We start from the raw sequence: 20,718 nt of genomic DNA, 5'->3' as shown, positions 1-20,718 counted from the left end.
CAACATTAGTCGTCTCAATTTCTCTGCTCCTCTCACCCATTCTAATCTCTCTCTCTCTCTGAACTTACTGCACTCCGTTCTCTCAGGTCCAACCCTGACATTGTCATCAAACCTGCTGACAAAGGTGGTGCTGTAGTTGTCTGGCGCTCTGACCTCCACCTTGCGGAGGCTGAGCGTCAACTCGCAGACACTTCCTCCTACCCCTCCCTGGACCATGACCCCACCACTGAACATCGAGCCATCGTTTCCAGGACTGTCACTGACCTCATCTCCTCTGGGGATCTTCCTCCCACAGCTTCTAACCTGATAGTCGCCCAACCTCGGACGGCCCGCTTCTACCTCCTACCCAAAATCCACAAACAGAACTGTCCCAGTAGACCAATCATGTCAGCTTGCTCCTGTCCCATGGAACTCATTTCTCGTTATCTTGACTCCCTTCTCTCTCCCTTTGTCCAGTCCCTTCCCACCTACATCCGTGATTCCTCTGACACCTTATGTCACATCAACAATTTCCAGTTCCCTGGCCCCAACCGCTTCCTCTTCACCATGGATGTCCAATCCCTCTACACCTCCATCCCCCACCAGGATGGTCTGAGGGGCCTTAGCTTCTTCCTTGAACAGAGGCCCGAACAATCCCCATCCACCACTACTCTCCTCCGTCTGGCTGAACTTGTTCTCACACTGAACAATTTTTCCTTCAACTCCTCTCACTTCCTCCAGATAAAAGGTGTGGCTATGTGTACCCGCATGGGTCCCATCTATACCTGTCTCTTTATGGGGTATGTGGAACATTCCTTGTTCCAGTCCTACTCCGGCCCCCTTCCACAACTCTTTCTCCGGTGCATCGATGATTACTTCGGTGCTGCTTCATGCTCTCATCAGAACTTGGAAAAATTTATTAATTTTGCTTCCAATCTCCACCCCTCCATCATTTTCACAGGGTCCATCTCTGATACTTCCCTTCCCTTCCTTGACCTCTCTGTCTCAATCTCTGGTGATAGACTGTCCACCAATATCCATTACAAGCCTACCGACTCCCACAGCTACCTCGACTACAGCTCCTCACACCCCGCTTCCTGTAAGGACTCCATCCCATTCTCTCAGTTCCTTCACCTCCGTCGCATCTGTTCTGATGTTGCTACCTTCAAAAACAGTTCCTCTGACATGTCCTCCTTCTTACTTAACCGAGTTTTTCCACCCACGGTTGTTGACAGGGCCCACAACTGTGTCCGGCCCATCTTGCGCGCTTCCGCCCTCACGCTTTCTCCCCCCTCCCAGAAACATGATAGGGTTCCCCTTGTCCTCACTTATCACCCCACCAACCGCCGCATTCAAAGGATCATCCTCCGCCCTTTCTGCCAACTCCAGCATGATGCCACCACCAAACACATCTTCCCTTCATCCCCCGGCAGCATTCCTTAGGGATCATTCCCTCCGGGACACCCTGGTCCACTCCTCCATCACCCCCTACTCCTCAACCCCTACCTATGGCAACTCCCCATGCCCAAGCATAAGATGTATCACCTGCCCCTTCACTTCCTCTCTCCTCACCGTCCAAGGGCCCAAACACTCCTTTCAAGTGAAGCAGCATTTCACTTGCATTTCCCCCAACTTAGTCTACTGCATTCGTTGCTCCCAATGCGGTCTCCTCTACATTGGAGAGACCAAATGTAAACTGGGCGACTGCTTTGCAGAGCACCACGGTCTGTCCGCAAGAATGACCCAAACCTCCCTGTTGCTTGCCATTTTAACACTCCACCCTGCTCTCTTGCCCACATGTCTGTCCTTGGCTTGCTGCATTGTTCCAGTGAAGCCCAATGCAAACTGAAGGAACAGCACCTCATCTTCTGACTAGGCACTTTACAGCCTTCCGGACTGAATATTGAATTCAACAACTTTAGGTCTTGAGCTCCCTCCTCCATCCCCACCCCCTTTCCGTTTCTTCCCCCTTCCTTTTGTTTTTTCCAATAATTTATATAGATTTTTCTTTTCCCACCTATTTCCATTATTTTTAAATCTTTTATGCCCCCCCACCCCCACTAGAGATATACCTTGAGTACCCTACCATCCATTCTTAATTAGCACATTTGTTTAAATAATATCACCAATTTCAACACCTCTGTGTTCTTTTGTTCTTTTGTCTGTGACATCTTTTGATTATCACTGCTTGCTTGTCCCCACAATCACACCACCCCCTCCACTTCTCTCCCCCCACCCAACCCCCCACCCCCCCTCCCCCACCTTAAACCAGCTTATATTTCACCCCTCTCCTGGGATTCACCTAGTTCTGTTGAAGGGTCATGAGGACTTGAAATGTCAACTCTTTTCTTCTCTGCCGATGCTGCCAGACCTGCTGAGTTTTTCCAGGTAATTCTGTTTTTGTTTTGGATTTCTGGAATCCGCAGTTTTTTGTTTTTATCTTTTCTTAGATTGTTCACTGTATTCTAGATGTGGTCTAACTAGTGCCTTGTATAGTTTTAGCAAGATTTCCCTATTTTTATCCTCCTTTCCCTTTGAAATAAAGACCAACATTCCATTTGCTTTCCTTATTACTTGTTAAACTTGTATGTTAGGTTTTTGGGATTCATGCACAAGGACTCCCAAATCCCTCTGGGGACTTCTGCAGACTTTCTCCATTTAAATAATATTCAGCTCCTCTATTCTTCCTGCCAAAGTGCATAACCTCACATTTTCTCACATTATATTCCATCTGCCAAGTTTTCGCCCGCTCATTTAACTTGTCTGTATCCCTCTGTAGACTCCTTGTGTCATCCTCACCACTTGCCTTCCCACCTATTTTTGTGTCATCTGCAAACTTGGCCATAGTACATTCACTTCCATCATCTAAGTCATTAATATATATTGTAAATAATTGTGGCCCCAAGACTGATCCCTGTGGCATTCCACTAGTTACAGGTTGCCATCCTGAAAATGCCCTGCTTATCCCAACTCTTTGTCTTCTATTAGTTAGCAAATCCTTTATCCATGCTAATATACTGTCCCCCCACACCATGGGCTCTTATCCTATTAAGTAGCCTTATGTGCGGTACCTTATCAAATGCCTTTTGGAAATCCAAATATATTACATCTACTGGTTCCCCTTTATCTATCCTGCTTGTTACTTGCTCAAAGAGTTCTCATACGTTTGTTAGGCATGATTTTCCCTTCATGAAGCCATGTTGGCTTTGCTTGATTAGATTATGTATTTCTAAATGCTCTGCTATTACATCCTTTATAATAGACTCCAACATTTTCTCAATGACAGATGTTAAGCTAACTGGCCTACAGTTACTTGTTTTTTGTCTCCCTCTTTTTTTGAATAAGGGTGTTACATTGGCTGTTCTCCAATCCTGTGGGACTTTTCCAGAATCTAAGGATCCTTGGAAGGTTACTACCAGTGCAGTCACTATCTGTGTAGCTACTTCCTTTAATATCCTAGGATGCAACCCATCAGGTCCAGGGGACTTCTCGGCCTTTAGCCCCATTCGTTTCCCTAGTACTTTTTTCTAGTGATAGTTATTGTATTTATTTCTTCTCCCACTTTTACCCCTTAATTATTTAGTATTTTTGGAATTCTGTTACTATCGTCTACTGTAAAGACAGACACAAAGTATTTATTCAACTGCTCTGCCATTTTCGTGGTTCCCCATTACTATTTCCCCAGCCTCATTCTCTAAGGGGTCTATGTTCACTTTGGCCTCTCTCTTCCCTTTTATATATTTAAAGAAGCTCTTACTGTCTTCTTTTATATTACTTGCTAATTTACCCTCAAAGTTTATTCTTTCCCTCTTCATTATTTTTTTGGTCATCTTTTGTTGGTTTTTAAAACTTTCCTAATCCTCTGTCTTACCACTAATCTTTGCCATATCATATGGTTTTTCTTTCAACTTGATACTGGCCTTAACTTCCTTGGTTAACCATGGTTGGTTTATCCCCTTCCTTGAATCCTTCTCCTCACTGGGATATATCTTTTTGGAGAGTCATGAACTATTTTCTTAAACGTCCGCTATTTTTCATCAACCATTTTTTCTGCTAAACTGCTTTTGCAGTCCACTCCAGCCAACTCTGCCCTCATTCCATTGTAATTACCCTTATTTAAGCTTAGCACAGTTGTTTTCAACGCAAGCGTCTCACTCTCAAACTGAATGCTAAATTCTACCATATTATGGTCACTGTTTCCTAGGTGATCCTTTATTCTGAGATCATTTATTAAACCTGCCTCATTACACATTACCAGATGCAAAATAGCCTGATCCCTGGTTGAATTCACAACATATTGCTCTAAGAAACTGTCCCGAATACACTCTATGAATTCTTGCTCATGTCTACCTCTGCCAATTTGATTTTCCCAATCTACATGAAGATTAAAGTCACCCGTGTGCTGCCTTTTTTACATGCCCTCATCATCTCCTGATTTATTCCCTGTCCTACAGTATAGCTCCTGTTAGGGGGCTTATAGACTACTCCCACAAGTGTGTTCATCCCCTCGTTATTTTTTACCTCTACCCATATGGATCTACATCTTCCGATCCAAGATCCTTTCTTGTTGTTGTACTTATCCCATCTCAAACTAACAAAGCTACCCCACCTTCCTTTCCTTCCTGCCTCTCCTTTTGAAAAGTCACATACCCCTGGATATTTAGTTCCCAGCTTTGATCTTGTAATCATCTGTAATGTCTGTAATGGCAATAAGATCATACCCATTAACCTCAATTTGTGCTGTTAATTCATTTATTTTGTTCTGAATATTACGTGCATTTAAGTAAAGGGCTATTAATTTTACCTTTTTTCCCCCTTTGACCCTATTTACTGCTTTTTTATGTTTGTACACTCTGTCCCTTCCTGTAACACTCTGGGTATCATTAGCTAAATAGCTGCCCTGCAAGGCTGCCATGTCCTTTTGCTTTGTAAGCCTATGTATCCCCTTTCCAGAACCCTCGCCCCTCTATTTAGTTTAAAGCCCGCTCTACAGCTCTAGTTATTCGGTTCACCAGGACACTGGTCCCAGCATGGTTCAAGTGAAGCCCATCCCCTTCTACCCCATCTTCATGCCAGTGCCCCATGAACTGAAACCCATTCCTCCCACATCAATCTCTGACCCACATATTTCACTCCTTAACCTTATTTACCCTATGCCAGTTTGCTCGTGACTCAGGTAGCAATGCTGAGATTATTACTTTTGAGGTTCTGCTTTTTAATTTAGCTTTTATCTGTTGAAATTCTTTCAGCAGAATCTCCTTTCTAGTCCTATCAATTTCTTTGGTACCAACATGGATAACGAAAACTAGATCCCTCCCCTCCAACTCCAAGTTCTACTCCAGCCCCGGGGGAGACGTCCTTAACCCTGGCACCGGGCAGGCAAGATAACCTTTGGGACTCACATTCACAGCTGCAGAGAACAGTGGCTATCCCCCTAATTATACTGTCCCCTACCACTACTACGTTCCCATTTCCTCCGTCCACTTTAGTGGCTCCCTGTACCACAGTCCTGTGGTCAGTTCACTCATCCTTCCTGCAGCCCCCACTCTTATCCACACAGCTTGGAAGAACCTTGTAACTGTTGGACAGTTGTAGGGGCTGAGGCTCCTCAAACGCTACCCCCGGTTCCCCATACCTGCTTCATCTGTAGTCACACCCTCCTGTCCCTGACCACAGACCAAGTTTGAATTACCCAATCTGACCACCTCCTGGAGCAAAGTGTCCAGGTAACTTTCCCCCTCCCTGATGTGGTGCAATGTCTGCAGCTCGGATCCCAGCTCCTTAACTTGGATCTGTAGTTCCTCGAGCTGCAAACACCTGGTACAGATGTGTTCGCTGTGGATCACCTTGGTGTCCAGAAGCTCCCACATGCGGCAGCAACAACATCCACCCCTCCTGCCAACACTATCATACTTTACTCAATTTATTATTTAATTACTCTAGAATCCCCATTCTTTGGAATTTATTATAATTTTTTTATACACACCAGTATCGATCTTATACTTAACAAGCTATCTTTAAGAAAAAGGGAAATAAAAGACTACAGATCTAAACACAAACTAAAGACCTTACTTTTACTTTAAAGACTGGAAATAGTCACCAATCCTACTCACCAATCAGCTGCTCTCCGAGCCTTCATCCCTCTCGTGCTCTTTCATGGTCTCACACTCTTCTTTCAGTCTCTCACTATCAAATGCCCCACTCCTCTCACACTCTCTTACTGTAAATAAACATGCTGCTTCTCTCACACTTTCTCACTGTAAGTGACCACACTCTTTCTCTCTCACTTTCTCACTGTAAATGACCACGCTGTTTCTCTCACACTCTCTCACTGTAAATGACCACGCTGTTTCTCTCACACTCTCTCACTGTAAATGACAATGCTGTTTCTCTCACAGTCTCTCACTGTAAATGAACACATTGTTTCTTTCAGTCTCTTGCTGTAAATGACCACGCTGTTTCTCTCACACTCTCAGTGTAAATGACCACGCTCTTTCTCTCACACTCTCACTTTGTAAAATGGTGCCCCTTTGTCCATGTTTGTACCAAAGTTGGAATGTGGTCAGGAGCTGCGTGGCCCTAGCCGAACCCAAACAGGGCATCAGTGAGCAGGTTGTTGCTGAGTAAGTGCCGCTTGATAGCAGTGCTGATGACTACTTCCAACACCTTGCTGGTGATGGAGAGTAGACTAATGGGGCAGCAATTGCTGGGTTTGTCTTGCTTTTTGTGTACAGGACATACCTGGGCAATTTTCCACATTGCCAGCTACGTGCTAGCATTGTAGCTGTACTGGAACAGCTTGGCTAGGGGTGTGACAAGTTCTGGAGCACAAGTCTTCAGTACTACTGCAGAAATCTTGTCAGAGCCCATAGCCTTTGCAATATTCAGTGCCTTCAGCCATTTCTTGAATCCTGTAGGGTGAATTGAATTGACTGAAGACTGGCATTTGTGATGCTGGGGACCTCCCGAGGAGGTCAAGATGGATTATGCACTTGTCACTTCTGGCTGAAGATTGTTGCAGATGCTTTAGCATTATCTTTTACACTGATGTGCTGGGCTCCTCCATCATTGAAGATGGGGACATTTGTGCAGCCTTCTCCTCCAGTGAGTTTTTAAATTCATGACTGGATGTGGTAGGACTGTAGAGTTTAGATCTAATCCACTAGCTGTAGGATTGCTTAGCTCTGCCTATTGAATGGTGCTTCTAATGTTTGGCACACAAGTAGTCCTGTGTTACAGCTTCACCAGGTTGACACTTCATTTTTAGGTATGCCTGGTGCTGCTCCTGGCAAGCCCTCCTGCACTCTTCATTGAACCAGGGTTGGTCCCCTGGTTTGGTGATAATGGTAGAGTGGGGGATATGCTGGGCCATGAAGTTACAGATTGTGGTTGAATACAACACTGCTGCTGCTGATGGCCCACAGCGCTTCATGGATGCCCAGTTTTGAGTTGCTAAATCTGTTCAAAATCTATCCCATCTAATGCTGCACAACATGATGGAGGGCATCCTCAATGTGAAGTCAGGGCTTCATCTCCAGTTGCATCTGTGACAGGTAAACTGGTGAGTACAAGGTCAAGTATGTTTTCTCCTCTTGATGGTTCCCTTGCCACCTACCGCAGACCCAAGTTATATCCTTTAGGATTCGGCCAGCTCAGTCTGTAGTTGTGCTAACAAGCCACTCCTGGTGATGGACATTGAAGTCCCCACCCAGAGTACATTCTATGGCTTTGGCATCCTTAGTGCTTCCTCCAAGTGGTGTTCAACATGGAGGAGCACTGATTCATCAGCTGGGGGTGATGGTAGGTGGTAACCAACAGGACATTTCCTTGTCCATGTTTGACCTGATGTCATGAGATTTCTGAAACAGAGATTTGCATTTATATAGTACCTTTCACAGCCTCAGGACACCCTAAAGCACTTTACAGCCAATTAAGTACAGTGGAAGAATTGTCACTGTTGTAATGTAGGAAATGTGGCAGCAAATTTGCATACAGCAAGTTCTCAAAAACAATAACGTGAGGATCCCCAGATAAAATTTTATTGATCTTTTTTGAGGGATAATTATTGGCCGGGACACCCAGGATAACTCCCTTGCTCTTTGTAGGATCTTTTGTATCCACCTGAGAGAACAGATGGGACCTCAGTATGATCTCTCACTTGGAATACAGGACCTCTGACAGCGCAGTACTCCCTCAGTACTGCACTGAAGTGACAATTAGATAATGGGCTTAAATCTATGGAGAGCTTGAATCCATGGCCTTCTGACTTTGAAGTGAGAGTGCTAGCAACCTGACATTTGTGCCTAATTACAGCAGTTTGACCCTTGCAGTGTAGAGGATGCACTTGATTGCACAACGCCCCTTAGTAGCAGAATAATACATTGCCGACTACATAGGACCCCAGTCCCTTAAAGCAGGGTGTCACCTGGTCTGTGACAGTGTCACAGGAAATCCACTCACTGGTCTGTACACAGTTGGGTGAAAATGCAAGATGTAAAAGGGATTGGGAACCAAGAATGCAAGTTATACTGCTGTCCCTAAGTGGAATGATAAAATCCCATCACTATAGCAATTGATGGGTCAAAAATGTCACTGAGATTGAAACTGGCACTCAAGGGACAAGAGAAGGAGCAGGTGGGCTGTTTCTGATTGCTCTGCTCATTGGTAAAGGGCTGTGACACGCTATAACCTGGAGCATGAGCAGGCTGTACTGAGAGAACCATGACTAATTATTCTCCACTTCAGTATTCACATTACAGAGCTCCTGATAATGATCACATCAGGCTGAAGTACCAAGCAGTGTCTGAGGAACATCACCAGCTTCCCTGTAAATTCCCCCTTTTGTGCTGAGTGAAATCAGGATGCTTCGCTGGGATTGTTCCTGGATTTGATGCAGGTCGTCTTTTCTGGTAATGTGGTTTATTGAGCTTATTGTATAAGTTAATGAAGCTGAAAGATCTGCCCAGATATAACAGGAGATGAAACATATTGTGCCACATGTAAAACCAGAAAGAGAAATGAATGTAAATCTCTTTAATGAACAACATGTTCAGAAGAATTGTATTTTAAAAGATTAATTTGCTTCATAATAAGTTATGAAGAAGAATCAGAAGGGTGGGAAGATTATCTGCATTTTAAAACAGCACTGTGCTTTTTCACTAGGCATCGTTTTCCATACAAAATCTTTCTCTTGAGGACTGCAGCTTTCAATCTTTTGTCATCAATTGCAATCAGTTATTGGGACACATTAGGTACGTAAAACTTTTTTATACCTGTTTTAACTGTTAAAGTGTGTAAATTTTAGCAAGAGGCTCCCAAATTTCTGTGCGCACTTAGTGTTTATCAAGCTGCATGATAACTTGTGGATTGTTAGAGGAAAATAGAAAAAAAAGAAAATCTTGAATTTATGCAGCCCTTTCATAACTTGAGGATGTCCCAAAATACTTTATAAGCAATCTGAAGTGTATTCATTGTTGTAAGGGGAGTACACAGCAAGATCCCACCAAAAGCAATGTGACAACTAATCAGATCACTTCTTTTGGGTTTTGATTGAGGGGTAATTGCTGGAAGAACGTCTCACTCAAACAATAGCACCTCCAACAGTACAGCACCCACTCAGTTCTGCACTGTGAATGCCACCTGGATTATGTGGTCGAGTTGCTAGATGTGGGATTTGAACCCAAAAATATCTGAGTCACAGGTAAGACTGCCCCCCCCCCCCAACCCCACCACCACCCCCCACCCTCTCCCCAGCCCCCAACAATCCACAGATGATCCAAAGGGCTTAACTTCTCCAGGGCTGTCTGAAGAAATTTGCAATCCCTTTCATGCCCTGAACACGTTATTCACTGAACTGCCTGCTTGATACATTCTGCTCCTCATTAATAGGTGTTGGTTCTTTAGGGGAATTCAATCATTACTATGAAACCATTTCTTTTATAACTATGACTAAATGAAACACAGATAAGGAATTTAATAGGGTGGATACGGAGAAACCACTTACTACTGCAGATGAACGTAGAACAAGGGGCAGAACTGGCCATTTAGGAGTGAAATGGGGCTGGTTTTACAGCCCCTGCCCCCAGCCACACCCAGAAGGAAAAACCTGATCAAAATGTTCAAATCCCAGTAAAAGTTAGCAATACATTTTTATTCATTCACGGATGTGTGCTTTGCTGACTGAGCCAGCATTTATTACCCATCCCTAGTTGTCCTTGAGTCGTTTGTGTGGTGCTGCTCCCATCTATATGTTGCCCTTGTCCTTCCAGATGGTAGTGGTTGTGGGTTTGGAAGGTGCTGATAAAGGAGCCTTAGTGAATTCCTGCAGTGCATCCTGTAGATGGTACATACTGCTGCTGCTGCGCGTCAGTGGTCAATACCGGCATCAGTAATACTGGAGTTCTATTTAAAGGTATACAAAACAAGTTCGGACAAATTTTACCCTTCATTTGCAAGTTTGACTGTTTTTTGCCTTTTGGGCAGATGTGTTTTGGCAGGTGGGGGTATTGGGGGTTGGGGGGGGCATGCAAAATATGACAGGTGGCTAGCCCACCACCTTCCCACCCACGCCCTCAACTAGTTCCCCTTAAAATGATAGGTATGCAGGCAGGCGCCTAATTGGAAGTGGATAGGCCGTTTTTTTAACCAAACTTTTAAAAAGTGTGATGGAAAGTTGGGGGGATATCCTTCGGGGAGGCACCTTGTGCACATCGGAGACACCCGCCCCCCTCACACCTCCAAGATGTTACCCCACCCCCACAAATTGTCATTTCCTCCTTAGCCACTAAAAACTTCCCCTCCCCAACCCCTCACCGCCCTCCCTAGGCTCCCTGATCCTTCCCTGTCAAAACTTACCTGGGTCCAGATGCCATGGCTGTCTTCATCCCTGGGCCTCCTCACAGTTCCAGCAACACCTCCTACTGAATTCTGGTGCTACTGAGACTGCTAGAGTTGCTTGTCAGTTTGATTGGCCAGCAGCATGTTATTGCTGTGGGGCAGCCTAGTTTAACATTTCTCCTAGGGTGGGGCGGGGTGGGAGGGACATGAGAGAGAGCAAGAAGTACGCACCCCCCCCCCCCCCCAACCCCTGTTAAATTCAGCCCCAGGAAACACTTTTGCACACAAAGGCTGATGAAAGTCTGGAACTCTCTCCTGTATCTGTTGGTTCTGGGAGTCAATCAAATTTAAGGGATCCATAAGTTCTTGTTGGATAAATTTATTCAAGGGATTTAGAGCAAAGATGTGAGAATTGAGTTGAGGTACAGATCAGCCATAGTCTAATTGAATAATGAAAGAGGCTTGAAAGGTTGAATGGTCTCCTGCTGCTACTATATTTCCAATGGAAATCGGCACTTCCATTCTCTGTATCCTTAGACCCAGATAGGTTGACTGTCTGGAGTCTATTTGCTTGTACTACAGCTTTGTTATAATTAATTTTGATCATGATTGATAATGCTGTTTTGCCAGGACTTATGTGAAGGCGAAAGGAGATCCAGGCACAGAAAAGCCTTTGAGATTGTTCAGCATTGACCTAGTGAAAAGGCAGCATTTCAGTAATCAAGTGAGAAGATGTTGCATCTGAGAGTCCAGCTTTTGGATGACACGTATGAAGTATTTGAGGTGGCGGTAAGACTAAAGACATTGATATGACCTTTTGTTTGACTGTTGGTCAGGGTGTTGCGGGGGTGGGGGGGAGTGCGGGGGCAGGGTGGGGAACGGAAAAACAGTTCTTAACATAGTGGCTTAGAATCAAAGATTAGAAATAGAGTTTATAAATGGATTATAGCTGCAGTGATACACTGAGCAGGTCACTTTAGACAGTTGTTCCAAAACTTTTCTGAGTGGGACCCCCTTTAAAGACCTACGCATTTCCAGAACCCCCCTTTAAATACTGACACTCCCAGGGATCTTGTGTAAATACTGATACACTCCCAACGAGCCCCTGTAAAAACTGATGCCCTCCTGGGAACCACCTGAATGCTGACACACACCCGGGAACCCCCTGTAAGTACTGACACACTCCCAGTGATCCTGTGTAAATACTGACACACTCCCAGGAACCCCGTGTAAATACTGACACACTCCCAGGAACCCCGTGTAAATACTGACACACTCCCAGGAACCCCATATAAATACTGACACACTCCCAGGGATCCTATGTAAATACTGGCATATTCTCAGGAACCCGCTTTAAATACAGACACACTCCCAGGGATCCTGTGTAAATGCTGACACGCTCCCAGGAACTCCCCTGTGAATACAGACACACTCCCATGAACCTCCTGTAAACACAGACACACTCCCCAGGATCCTGTGTAAATACTTACACACTCTTAGGAACCCTCTGTAAATACAGAGACACTCCCTGAGATCCTGTGTAAATACTGACACACTCCCAGGGATCCTGTGTATATACTGACATACTCCCAGTGATCCTGTGTAAATACTGACAGACTCACAGGAACTCTCTGTAAATCCAGACACACCCTCAGGAATCCTGTGTAAAAACTGAGACATTCTCAGGAACCCTTCCAGTCAACCCTCACTAGGACTCTCCTCACTAACATCTAAGGAATTGTGTCATAACTGGAAGAATTGTCCCATAAACTAGTCAGGCAACAGCCTGATGTAGTCATACTCATCAAATCAAGCTTTGCCGTAAACATCCCAGACTACTCCATCACCATCCCTGGGTATGTGTTGTTCTACTAGCAAGACAGACCCATCAGCAGGTGGCGGCACAGTGGTATATAGCTGGTGAGAGTTTCCCTGGGAGTTCTCAGTATTGATTCAGGACCCCATGAAGTTTCATGGCATCAGACCAAACATGGGCAAGGCAACATCTTGCTGATTACCACCTACCACTCTTCTTCAGCTGATATATGAATGCTCCTCCATGTTGAACACTGGCTGGAAGAAGCACTGAAGGTAGCACTGTGCTGTAGTTGGACTTCAACGTCCATCACCAATAGTTGCTCATTAGCACTTCTACTGACAGAAGTATCTGTCTATGAAGTTCTTGGGAAGAAATAGTAAGAAGCAGAGCCTCTGCATGTGCTGTTAAAACATGGATTCCTTTATTCCTTTCTAGACTCCCTTGCTAGTACGTGTTTATGCTAGCCTTAAGTGGACAAAATGTACAATGCAATTTTCAATACACTACACTGACCAAAATAATATTGGTAGGAGAGATCATCACACAGCCCTTTCAAAGATGAAGCCCCATTGTCACAGTGAGGATGTCTTCCACCATATTGTGTGGCAATGCCAATGGGCTAAAGGCGATAGATTAAGAACAGATTTAACAACTCAAGGCTGGGCACCCATATATGATGCCATGGGCCATTAGCAACAGCAGAATTATGTAAAACCACAGTCTGTAATCTCACGGAAGCCTGTCCATCATGTCAGGACTGTGATGGAAAAATGTCTGATGTAGGTACAGTAACACTCAAGATGGTCACCATCATCCAGGATAAAGCAGTCTGCTTGATCAGCAGCCCATCCATCACTTTAAACATCCAAACTATTCAATACCAATGTATTGTAGTTCCAGTGTGTGCCATCTACATCACACTGTGGCAACTCACCAAGGCTCCATCAACAGCAACTCCCAAACACAACAGCAACTCTAACACCTAGAAGGACAAGGGGAGCAGATAGATGGGAACCCCACCACCTGGAAATTCCCCTCCAAGACATTCACCATCCTTACTTAGAATTATATCACCATTCCTTCACAGTTTTTGGGTCAAAATCCTGGGTGTATCTACACCACATGGACTGCAGCGACCACATCCTCAGGGTGAATTAAGAGATAAATCCCCAGTGATTCAGTGAAATACTTCTTTGTAAGTTACTGAGCTGACTGGATAGTTGAGACCTCAGGTTTGATCTCAAGTCAGAACTGCGTCACCCAGTTAGTGAAGAAGACCCTCCAATTGACTCAGCATCCCTGGTCTGGAGAGAGAGAATTTTCAATTGTACTCTTGTGGTGGAAAACGATGCATGTGTGTGTGCGTGTGGATGTAGTGTGTGTGTGTGTGTGTGTGTGTGAGTTTGTAAGTGTGAATGTGTGTGCATGAGTCTGTAAGTCTGTGTGTGTGTGTGTGTCCCATTCACCCATCATCCCTTTACTTTTTGGCCTGCACTGGCTCTCAGACCAACGGCACCCATTTAAAATTTTCATTCCTGTTTTTAAATCCCTGCATGTTCTCACCCCTCCCTACCTCTGTAACTTCCTCCAGCCATAAAAAAACATCCTAGGACTCTGATTTTCTGAATCTGACCTCTCTTTCACCCCACCATTGGCTGCCATGCTGCCTGCTGCTTAGTCCGCACGCTCAGGATTTACCGGCAGCAATATTATGGAACAAACACTTGACCATTTGGATGATGCTCATCTGTCTGCTCACTTAGTGGAGACAGTAACCCCATTAAAATAGTCATTTTAATTTCTGGATTAAACCACATGGCAGATAATTGTTGCGCAAGCATTTTCTGTTTAGGGTTTAATGTTTGATATTATTGCAAAGTATCAACAATTTCACTGAATATTTTCCCCTGGATTCTTGCCTGTAAAATCTTTGATCAAATTAATAAATAAAAATAGCACAAAGCTGAATGAATCCACTTTTAATATGGCTTACACAATATAGCTCTCTGGATGAAGACCCTTAGGGCAATAAGCTTGCTCATGCCTTTCGTTAAGAGGCTGTCATTGTGGAATGTGCAGTGGGCACCAACTGGAACTGCTAAGTGCGTTATTTTGGTAAATGGAGTGCCACTAATGATAGCAGCATGTCTCTACCAACAATGGACCTGTCTCTTCTGAAGACAGCTGCTTTGGACAGTAACAATAAGTGTATCAATGAATTAATTCAATTTATATAATGCTTCACTTTACCACAAGCAGTTTTCTAGGTTTTAGAAATCATAGAAAATTTACCACACAGAAGGCCTTTTGGCCCAGTGCATCTATATTGGCTAAAAAAGAGCTATCCATGTCTTTCTAAATGTTGATTTATATAACCTTTTAGAATATTTTCCATTAATTTGTCTACCATTGATATTAGACTGACTGGCCTATAATTACTCAAACTATCCCTTCCTCTATTTTTAAACATGGTCCAACATTAGCAGTTCACCAGTACTCCGGCACCATGCCTGTAGCCAGAGAGGATTGGAGAATGCTTGAAGAATTTAAAATTTTCATTGTCATGTTCAAATGTCTCCATGGCCTTGCCCTGGCCTATCATTGTAACCTTCTCTAGAACTAAACTCTTCAAGAATTCTGCGTTCCTCCAGCTCTGTCCTCTTGTACATCTCCACATCATTCACCCAACCATTGGTAGCTGTGTCTACAGCTGCCTAAACTCTGGAATTCCCTCCCTAAACCTTTCCTTCTCACTCCTCTTTGGATACTCCATAAAACCTACCTGTTAACCAACATTTTGATCATCTATCATAATATTGCCTTATGAAACTTATTGTCAGATTTTGTTTGGTTGTGGTGTATTAGGGGTACTTTATAAATGAAAGTTGTTGTCTGGGGAATAATTTCCAGCTGGAAAGGGTAATTGCTAGAATCCAATGGCCCTGCACTCATGAACCAACCATATATTGAATGGCCGTCAGGGTTATTATAATAATCATATTTGACTCTCAGACTCTGTGGGCTGGGTTTGCAGAATCATGCAACTTTAAGAATGGCGGCTGGGATTCCAGGATTCCTGGCCCCTTTCCCAGCTCCCCCAGTCTTCAACAGCACGAGATAAGGGTGCGAGCTGGGGCATGTCACGACCTGGACCAGCCCACACACCTGACCTGGCTGGCTCCATTGTGGAGATAGACATCTCCTAGCCCCCATAATTTTCATGGAGTCAGGCCAGCTTTCCAAGGAGTCGTGGTTCATGACCCCTGGAAGGTGTAATGAACTACAATCAAGGTGAGAGAACATTTTCAAAGGCAAGTCCAAAACATCCTCCTCACGCTCCCCATGCCAATTTACATCCTTCCACCACCCCGATGGCCCTCATACTCTCCATGCAAACATATGCTCCTCCACCCACCTTAGGTGGCCCCTCAAATCCTCCATGCAAACCCATGGCAATTCCATGCCCATCGAACCAATACACACTCTACGTAGAACCAAACAGTTTTGGGGGTGGGGGGGTTGATGACTTGCATTTAAATAACATCTTTAATGCAGTAAAAAATCTCAAGGCACTTCGCAGAAGCATTTCAAATCACATTTGATACCAAATGAATGGAAGGTATTAATCTAGGTCTTCAAAATTAGGAATGATTTTGTTAGAGTAACATAAAGAGAAACTGTTTCCACTGGCAAGAGAGTCAGTAACTATGGGCTGGATTGTACAGCAGGGGCGGGATATTATGACCCACACATTGCTCCCCTCTTCCTACCCCACCAAATATCAGGAGTGAGCTAGCTCCCACTCTGGCATATCAACCTGCAGCCGTATAATGGCCAATGGCCCATTAATTGGCTTTAGGGGATCCCCAAATGGGTGGCAAGTCTCTGGTTCCAGCAGCACCGGTAGCGGTGGCCACCAACTGCTATGCCTGTAGCAAGTTCTGAAGAAGGCATTCAGTGATGGAACCCAGACTTTAAGGGGCTGGGAGGGGTGGTGAGGACAGGGCAGGAGGAAAGGAAAAATTGGAGGGAAATTTGGAGGGGCCTTCAATGGGCACAGGGAGCCCATTAGATTGGCACCCTCACCCTTGACCAACCACCAGCTTAGCCAGTGAAACTTGCCAAGCTGAACACTTGGCTCATGCCACCCTGCCAGGGATAAAATTCCAGCAGGAGCGTGAGAAGGTCCATAAGTGGGTACAAATGAGATCCTTAAGGGCTTCAATTGGCTGATGCATTGGCAGGCTTCCCAATGCCTCACTTGCTGTGGGTAAAATTGTAGCAGGTGCAGGATGGGGGTGGGCAGTTAGGTGCTGGGAATGGTGCTCATGGCATGGCACCCAATTTTACAGCCCCTGATCCCACCTACCAACCTGCCCCCAGTGGGCTGTAAAATCCAGCCCCACAAAAGACAGATCTAACACCAAAGAACCCAAAAGGAGATGAGAATTTTCTTTTACACAAAGAGTTGTTACAATCTGGAGTGTATTAACTGAAAAGTAGTGGATGCAGATTTAATGATAACTTACAATAGGGAATTGGATACGTACCGGAAAAGAAAATATTGCAAGGTTATGACAAAAGAGCAGGGAGTAGGACTAATTTCAAAGAGCTAGCATAGATATAATGGGCTGAAAGGTCTCCTTCTGTGCTGTATCATTCTGTGACTGTGCTGGAGTGGTGGGCGATGGTGAGGTGGGGTGTGGAGGGAGTGTGGGGGTTACCTAAACTGGCTGGGAATTATTTAATCTTTCACACATTTTACATTGCTATGGTAGTTCTATTTTTAATTTGAGGATTGTACCCCTTGTTCTGGAATCCAGCTTAATTATTTAAACACATCTCTCTTTAACCTTTTAAAATCAAAGGAATGCAAATTTATGCAACCCTTCCTCATAATTTAACTCTTTTTGCCCCGGTGCCAGCCTGGTAAATATTTGCTGCTCTACCTCCAAGGCCAATATATCCTTCCTGAAGTGTGATGATCAAAGCAGTTACTCCAGATGGGGTCTGACCGAGGATCTGTACAGCTGAAGCATCAGCTCCATCCCCGATGCCTTTGAAAGGACAAAGGGGAGTGTCGTAATCATACTAGCAATTTTTTTTTTTGCACCACCACCTTCTCAAGGACAACTAGGGATGGGCAATAAATGCTGGCCCAGCCAGCGAAGCCCACATCCCGTGAATGATTGAAAAAAAGGAATCACAATAAGGTTTTCTGGTGTGTTTTTGAAAAAAAATCACATTCAATCTACTTAAATGGATTCACTACTTTTGAAAGCTGAAGTGCATTAAAATTGTATTGCCATTGTGGGAAATTTCTTTTAGTAATGGGGAGGGTACACATCAAAGAAACATAGACAGCTTCTTGAAAATGCTAAGTCAGAACTTCTGCAACTGCTGTATCTTGATTACTGATAAATAGCTGCTGTTTTGTTTATCTTGCTAAAACGTTCTGCCTTGGTGTGTGCAAAATTATAGTTATTATTCATTTAGACACATTAATGGTTAGTTAGATTATCAGCTGCCACAAATGGGCTCACTAAACTTGACCAAAGTGACTTTAAGATAGGCCGATTCTGACGTGGATCACTGGTTGAATTAAACACAGTGATTTGCAAAAAAAATAAATAACGAGAACTGTAATGATAGATTCTGGATTATGCCTCCCACTAATTCTTTGCTTCCATCTGACAAGGACACACTCCTGGGACATTCCCTGTAAAAGCAAATTAGATCTGCCACCATCTTTAATTGCATCTGGCTGGGGCAAGGGCAGCGTTCAGTCAAAGTGTAGCTATTATGCTATCTGACAAAAGCCAATGCCTGAGGATGGAAGTCTTTTTAGGGAAAGAAAAGAAATAGATGTTGCGAAAGTGGATGAGATCCTTAGAGGATCAGCGGTGGAATGGCTGAATGTACAAAATGTATTAGCTTGTCGTCACAAAGTTTGTGGAGTGATTTTTTTTTCTGGAAATGTCCCTAGTTTGGGTGAATTTATTTATGTGTATGACAAAAACCATTGTTCTTGTCATGTCAATTACATTGTTAAAGTTAAGAGAAGCAGGTGATACTTATTAATTGCCTTTGAGCACGTATAAATAGGGGATGGCTGGAACATGGGGTTGAGTAGGGGGAGAGCTGTGAGACTGAACAAGTCAATAAACTCTCTCAATAAAGAAAAGCTCCATGTTTTGGCTTCACTAACCAGTTTAGATCCTGCCAACAGCCATCAGCTGTGTTTATGCACTCAACAGCATTGTAAGTGTTTGAAAAGAAAGCCCTGGTTTCTTCTTTAAAGCCATGCCACATTATTAGATTTGGAGCAATGAGAGCAGGTGAATATTATCAAGATGCTTTCCAGGATTTCACCATGGACAACTCTGCTCGTTGTTGTTCCATTTATGTGCTTTTCCCTTGGAGGATAGCATGAATTAATGGGAGGACTCACAGGCAGATTAACGGTCTGACAGTCCACGATGGGAATGCTCCCTCAACAGCCAGAACCATCTTTATAGCAGCCCAGAGTGGGAGATTATGGTCCTATACAGTTGGAGGGATTGGGGGTGCCCACAACTATATGATGTGGGGCACAGGCATCCACACCCATGCCCACTAGATGTGTGCATCTCGCCGAATGTCAACCTGGAACAGAAGCACTGGTTTCTACTTGCTGAGACTGTCCGGGATGCAGTTCAATCACTCCACATCCAACCTCAGAGCCACTGAGCCAATTAATGACAAATTACTGAGCCAGAGGCTCCTGCTGGTGATGTTCTGGGATTTACCATGTCACATGTATTGATGTAGCTTCCCTGCTTCTGCCTGGTCAGCCTCTGATTAAAGACAATGAAAGAGAAATCCCACACTGTTGAGTACAGAAATGAAAACCCTGCCATAAAGCTTAACACACATCCATTTGCAAATATTTCAGGGTAGAAATTGTATCTGTTTTCTAAGCGTAAAACAGGAGCAATGCAGACCAATTTAGCAGTGGGATGGCGCATGCCCTATCTGTACAGGTATTGATCCATGTGGTAAACTGGTGGGTCCTTGTTTAGATGCCCTGGGCGGACATCCTTAAGGTGTTGTGAAGTTTGCCAGTGACCTCACTGGTAATGAATTCTTATAACTTCCTTTGCAATACTGGATAATGATACAGAATAACAGGTGAATGTTTATTAATTTAACTTATCCTCAGCAAAAAGCCACTGGGAAGACTCTTTTCGACTGTGTCTGCCACCACCTGAACCTCGTTGAGGAGGACTACTTCGGAGTGGAATTCAACAATCGCTATGGGAACGTGGTAAGCAACAGAAATCCGTACCTCAGCAACTGTAGCAAACTTTGCAGCACTTGTTAATTTAGAGATGGAGACCCGGGCATGATGGGCTGAATGGCTCCTTCTGTGCTGTAAGCTACTGTGATTAGAGAGGTATGAAATGGAAAATAATAGAATCATTGAATGGTTACAGTAGAGAAGGCCATTCTGCCCATCGTGTCCATGCAGGCTCTCTGCAAGAGCAACTCACCAAGTGCCACTACCCTGCCTTCTACCCATTGCCCTGCAAATGTTTTGTTTCCTGATAATGATTCAATTTCCTTTTTAATGCCTCAGTTGAATCTGCCTCCGTCACATCGTCAGTCAGTGCATTCCAGACCTTAACCACTCTCTGTGTAAAAAAGGTTTTCCTCCTGTCGCCATTGATTCTTTCATTAATTACCTTTAAAGCTGTGCCCTCTGGTTCTCTATCCTTCTAGTAATGCATAAGTTTCTCCCTATCTAGTCTCCAGACCTGTCATGATTTTGAATACCTCTATAAATTCTCCTCTCAGCTTTCTCTTCTTCAAGGAGAACAGTTCCAGTTTCTTTAATCTTTTCACATAACTGAAGTTCCTCATCCTTGGACAAATTCTCGTTAATCTTTTCTGTACCTGCTCTAAAGCTTTTACATCCTTCCTAAAGTGTGGTACCCAGGACTGTACACAATACTCCAGGTGAGACTGAACACGTTTAACATAACTTCCTTGTTTTTGTATGCTATGCTCCTTTGTGACTGGGGAATTGATATCGGGGAACAGGG

The 20,718-nt window shown here is 44.2% G+C and overlaps 1 protein-coding gene across 1 annotated transcript in view; it reads left to right on the top strand.

Moving 5' to 3' along the window:
- The window catches only part of LOC121282435 (FERM domain-containing protein 7-like), an 83,968-nt gene that overhangs the window by 8,861 nt on the left and 54,389 nt on the right, over positions 1–20,718 (top strand). Inside the window, exons 2-5 of the mRNA XM_041196147.1 lie at positions 8,725–8,888; positions 9,142–9,230; positions 11,446–11,604; positions 19,836–19,940. Of these exons, the coding sequence (XP_041052081.1) occupies positions 11,548–11,604; positions 19,836–19,940 (162 nt within the window). The 5' untranslated portion in view covers positions 8,725–8,888; positions 9,142–9,230; positions 11,446–11,547. The remainder of the gene's footprint in view (positions 1–8,724; positions 8,889–9,141; positions 9,231–11,445; positions 11,605–19,835; positions 19,941–20,718) is intronic.

Source organism: Carcharodon carcharias, chromosome 9 (assembly GCF_017639515.1).
Source record: "Carcharodon carcharias isolate sCarCar2 chromosome 9, sCarCar2.pri, whole genome shotgun sequence".
NCBI classification, from domain to species: domain Eukaryota; kingdom Metazoa; phylum Chordata; class Chondrichthyes; order Lamniformes; family Lamnidae; genus Carcharodon; species Carcharodon carcharias.
Note: the sequence above shows the minus strand (reverse complement) of the source record. Positions and strands in the feature narration are given on the sequence as shown.